The sequence below is a fragment of the Petaurus breviceps genome, unplaced genomic scaffold, assembly GCF_028583685.1.
Source record: "Petaurus breviceps papuanus isolate PSGF00001 unplaced genomic scaffold, PetGlider_PUasm1.0 91041, whole genome shotgun sequence".
Taxonomy (NCBI): Eukaryota; Metazoa; Chordata; class Mammalia; order Diprotodontia; family Petauridae; genus Petaurus; species Petaurus breviceps.
The window spans coordinates 40744964-40750293 of NW_027187400.1; the positions used below are offsets into that span (position 1 = coordinate 40744964).

The 5330-nt window shown below is 45.6% G+C and overlaps 3 protein-coding genes across 3 annotated transcripts in view; all 3 read right to left on the minus strand.

Moving 5' to 3' along the window:
* Window positions 1-534, minus strand: part of HAUS5 (HAUS augmin like complex subunit 5) — a 26290-nt gene extending 25756 nt beyond the window's left edge. Inside the window, exons 1-2 of the mRNA XM_069079566.1 lie at window positions 389-534; window positions 72-260 (exon numbers count right to left, since the gene is read on the minus strand). Coding sequence (XP_068935667.1) covers window positions 72-260; window positions 389-486 — 287 coding nt within the window. The 5' untranslated portion in view covers window positions 487-534. The remainder of the gene's footprint in view (window positions 1-71; window positions 261-388) is intronic.
* Window positions 1-4675, minus strand: part of RBM42 (RNA binding motif protein 42) — a 35492-nt gene extending 30817 nt beyond the window's left edge. The window contains exon 1 of the mRNA XM_069078584.1: window positions 4672-4675. The gene's annotated coding sequence lies outside the window, so the exon portion shown is untranslated. The remainder of the gene's footprint in view (window positions 1-4671) is intronic.
* COX6B1 (cytochrome c oxidase subunit 6B1) overlaps window positions 1-4681 on the minus strand; it is a 60927-nt gene extending 56246 nt beyond the window's left edge. The window contains exon 1 of the mRNA XM_069078680.1: window positions 4670-4681. The gene's annotated coding sequence lies outside the window, so the exon portion shown is untranslated. The remainder of the gene's footprint in view (window positions 1-4669) is intronic.
* Between the last annotated feature and the right edge of the window lie 649 nt (window positions 4682-5330).

Sequence of the window (5330 nt, forward strand, 5' to 3'; positions counted from 1 at the left end):
GGTGGTGTGGGGGCGGGTCCGCACTGGGGGTGGTGGTGTGGGGAGGGGGCACTACAGGGGAGGGTCTGCACTGGGGGAGCGGGTAGTGTGGGGGCGGGTCCTCATTGGGGAAAGGGGGTGCTACGAAGGCGGGTCCGCACTGGGGGCAATAGGGGATACTGGGGGAGGGGGCGCTACAGGGGCGAGTCATTACGGAGGGGGGGATCGGGTGGTGTGGGGGCGGGTCCGCACTGGGGGTGGTGGTGTGGGGAGGGTCCACACTGGGGGCAATAGGGGATACTGGGGGAGGGGGCGCTACAGGGGAGGGTCCTAACTGCAGGGATGGGGTTGCTTGAATCGACGCTGGGGGAGGGGGCGCCCACGCTGCCAGGGGAGGGGAGGCTCTCACCTGCGCAGCACTGGCTCGGGGGGCAGCAGGGCGGACGGGCAGCCCATCTCTCGGGCCGCCCAGCGCCCCACCTCCTGCGCCAGGATGGCGGGGTCCATGGCGGCGTCGCTCCCGCTCTAGCGCTCGAATCCCAGGCGCCAGCGGGTGACGTCACGGAGGAGGGGCCGGGACCGGCGGAGGAGGCTCTCCCGGTTGGCCCAGGCGCGCTCGTGACGTCACCTGTTGCTGAGCAGGGACACCTCCCAGGTCTGGGTAGGCTGTGCGTAGTTTGGTCCTTCAACTCCTGGAGAAAAAGCGGGAGGAGGGAGAGGGGATGGAGGGGGAGGAGAAAAGGGAAGGGGAGAGGGAGAGTGGGGTGAGAGAGCATCCTTGGGGGAGCAGGTCCCAACTTTGAGTTCCCCCTCCCCGCCAGTTACTGAGCAGCGGCCTGTCCACATCCCCTCTCCCTTAAACGACAGCCCTCAGACCCTCTTCTTTTCCAACCATCCTCCCTGCTGCTGCCCAGGTGATCCTCCCAGATAGAGTCTGACTGGGACACCCCCTACTCAATCAACTCCTGTGGCTCCCTACTTTACCTCCAGGATCTTTGGCGATCAAAGCCCATCACAACCTGGGCCCATCTTTTCCAATTGTCTCAATATTTAGTTTTATTTTAACAACTGCAGGTATTCAAAGGTGTACAATAGGCTATAGAAAAGAAAATGAGAATTCTCCTAGTTCTTCTTATTCTACTCTGTATCAGTCCATACAAGTCTTCCTGGGTTTCTCTGAAACCACCCCTTCTTAAAGCACAATAGTATTCCATTGCATTAATGTGCCATAATTTGTTCCACATCTGCACTGATGAGTACCCCTTTAATTTCCAGTTCTTTGTCCGCTATAAAAAGGATGCCCATAAATATTTTTGCACATATGGATACTTGGTGTAAAAACAAAATATATCAATAAACATTTATTTTAGAAAACTACATTATCGTGCCTGTTTCCCCACAGCCCCTCCAACTTTTGTAATTTTCCTTTTTTGGTCAACTTTGCCAATCAGATGAGTTTAAAGTTAGAACCTCAGAGTTCTTTAAATTTGTATCTCTCGAATTATTAGTGATTTGGTGGGTTTCTTTCGGAGTTATTAACTGCTTGGATTTCTTCCTTTGAAAACTGACTGTTCATACCTTTTGCACACTGATTTATTAAGGAATGGCTTTTTTATTATAAATTTGAATCAGTCCTTTATATCTCAATATAAGATCTTTATCAGAGAAACTTTCTGCAAATATTTATTTTTTACTAGTTACCTCCTTCCCTTCCAATTTTGACTGTTTTGACTCTGTTCATGTAAAACTTTTAAAATTTTATGCAATCAGAATTGTCCATTTTATCTTCTACAATCGTCTCTATCTTTTGGTGATGAATCCTTCCCCTATTCATAGATACAAAATATAATTACTTCCTTGCTCCTCTAATTTCTTTATATTTTCACTGCCTTATATAATTCTCATGACTTTTGGAACTTATCTTGGACTATGTGTGGAGACCTGGCTAGTCAAATTTCTGTATCTTGTATATCTAATCTTGTTTCTATTAATCAATCTGTCTCTTAACCAGTATTAAATCATTTTGGTGATAACTGCTTTGTAGTATAATTTAAGATTCAACACTACTATTCCATCCCACTTAAAAAAAAATTTCCCTTAAGATTCTTGACTTTTTCCACTCTTTCACATGAATTTCATTACTACTTTTTCTAGTTCTATAAAGTTATCCTTTGGCAGATTGATTGACATGGTGCTTAATAAGTAAATTAATTCAGGTAGTATCATCATTTTTATCATATTGGCTCAGCCTGCTCATGAACAATTTACATTTCTCTAATGATTTTATTTCTACGGAGTATTTTGTAATTGGATTCATATGGGTCTTGTGTGTGTCTTGGTAGATAGATTCCCAAATATTTTATAACTTCTATGTTATTTTCTGTGGAATTTCTGTCTTTATGTCCTCTTGCTGAATTTTATTGTCAATATAGAGAAATGCTGATGATATGTGGATTTATTTTATCTCCTGCATCTTTGCTGAAGTTGTTGTTTATCAGTCACCAAATCTCTAAACAGGCTTTAATGGGGGCATTAATGTACAGTTTGTGGAGTTGTGAACTGATTCAACCATTTTGTAGAGCACTTTGGAACAATGCCCAAAGGGCTATAAAACCAGGCATACCTTTTGACCTGGCAATACCACTTCTAGGTCTGTACCCCAAAAGAGATAAAAAACAAAAACAAAACCCAAAAAGGACCTATATGTACAAAAATATTTATAGCAGCTCTTTTCTTGTGTCAAAGAATTGGAAATTGAGGGGATGCCCATCAGTTGGTGAATGACTGAACAAGTTATGGTTATGTGATTATGAAAGAATACTAGCTGGAGGAAAGGGGCAGGATGAAACGGGGGCTTTGGGCTGGGAGCAGGATCCCCCTTCACTCCGACGTCTCCTCCTGCCCCCATTTCCAGCTCTTTGAAGCCAAGAGTTGTACCTACACTTACCTGTTGGGGGACTAGGCCACTGGGGAGGCTCTGCTAATCGATCCAGTGCTGGATACCGCCTCCAGGGATGCTCAACTCATCCAGGAGCTCGGTCTGTGTCTGCTGTATGCAGGTGAGCCTGGCCAGGGGGGCCTGGGCCCAGAGGTAGGTAGGGGCTGGGCAGCTGGACCCCCAGCATGCACCGAGCCTGGAGAGCTTCCAGAAACCCGGATTGGTGCTTAGTGGCCAGGACGGTGCCCCCCAGGCACCAGTGTCTGCCCCCAGGAGGTTCCTAGAGGCGAGAGAGTTAATAGAGGCAGCTAGGTGGCACAGTGAATACAGCACTGGACCTGGAGTCAGGAAGACCTGAGTTCAAATTCAGTTTTACATACTTACTAGCTATATGACCCTGGGCAAATCACTTAACCTCTGTCTGCCTCAGTTTCCTTATCTGTAACATGGGAGTAATAATGGGACCTAGATCCCAAGAATTTGTGAGGATCAAATGACATACTATATGTGAAACACTTTGCAAACCTTAGAGCACTCTATAGATGCTAGCTATTATTATTGAATGGGAGAGTGATGTGGCCAAATTAGAGCTTTAGGAACGTCATGGTAGATGGGTTGAAAGGAATTATTAATGATATGTGGGATTATATATTCCTTGAAGAGCTTGGGTATAGGTTTATAGTTTATGAGACCCCACTATTGTGCTTCCCCAGTGAGTATCAATTGATATCAATTATTCAGCCAGACTTAAATGGCTACTAGAGTTCAGTAAGAACAGTTGGTACAAAAACATTCCCCCCAAAGTCTGGGACATTCTCCTGCAAGTAAAAAGAGAGTTCTGGGGAAAGTGGACTCAAACTTAGAAAACTTGTGTGGAAGATTCCAGGGTCAAGAGTGGTTTCTGCAGTGTATCCTTTTATTAGTGTGTGAGTGTGTGTGTGTGTGTGTGTGTGTGTGTGTGTGTGTGTATGAGGGCAGGAGAGGGTGCAGGCAAAAGGAGAAAAACCCTTATTTCTTCTTCTGTCCTTTAGCAAAGGAAGACCTTATGAATTTTAAATGGTCAAAGGATTTGGATTTCTCATCAGTATCTTATCTGGCCTTCCCAGAATGCATTGACTTATGGCAGCTTCTGGAGGGGGAGCTAAGGACAAACTAGTCACAGGAAGAAAGGCAGATTCAGGACTTTACAAAGAGTTCAACAGAAAGATATACTATGATTAGAGGGAAGAAGTATCATGAGGACTCCACAAAGGGAGGAAAAGACATCTAGCAATCAGAAGCTGTGAAATGGCTATTTCTCTAGGGTGGCTAGGTGGCACAGTGAATAGACCACCAACCCTGGAGTCAGAAGGACCTGAGTTCAAATCCAGCCTCAGACACTTGACACACTAGCTGTGTGACCTTGGGCAGGTCACTTAACCCCAATTGCCCTGTCTTCCCCCCCTTCAAAAAAAAAAAAGAAATGTGTCTATTTCTCTCCTCAGAGCCTGTCACCAGCAGTGCAAACCCTCATTACCCCATATTTGGACTGCTCCAATAATTGCTGGTGCCTCTGTCTGCCTCAAGGCTCTCCCCCAGTCCATTCTCCATTCAGCTGTCAAAGTGCAGGTCTGATAATGCCATTTCCCTACTTAATAAACTCCAGTGGATTCCCCTTACCTGCAGAATAAATATTAAATCCTCTGCTTGGCATTCAAAGCTCTTTACAACTTGGCCCCTTCCTACCTTTCCAGCCTTCCTACACCTTACACTCCCCCCATGTACCCTTTGATCCAATGGCAATGGCCTCCAGAACACTCCAGCTCCTGACTCCAGGCATTTTCATTAGGTGCCTCCATGTCCCCATGGCTGGAATTCTGTCCCTCCACATCTCTACCATATGACTTCCTATAATAGCAAGAACCCTAGCACTCCCAGGGTGACCTGCTAATACAGGTTCTTTTGATCTGCTTTATAAAGGAAAGACACCTTTAAAGGGGTCAACAATCCTACTTCAATTACAAAGAAAGAAATGAGTATAGAAGATACAAGCAGAGAAATCAGTGCACAAAGATCAACAGACAGGGCTCCAGCTGTCTGAACATAGCAATATTGCTATACCCTTTACATATATCACTGAATCAAGGGAGCACAGACATCTGAGCAGTCGGAGGGCTCTGAACATATGGCTACTTAGAGTCTTGACCAGGAAATCAAAAGATCCTTCTCATGAGCAAACCCCCAAAGCAAAATACCAACACAGAGTATATTACATGTCTTAGAGCCCTAGTGACTCAGTGCTGAGTACTCAACTGAGTACCAAAAGGCGTGGAAGTCTTCCTATGAGCAAGCCTCTCCCTAAGCAAGCTCCTCCTTAGCTCCTTGACACCAGGGACTATCTTTTTGTCTATGTTTTTGTATCTCAACACTTAGA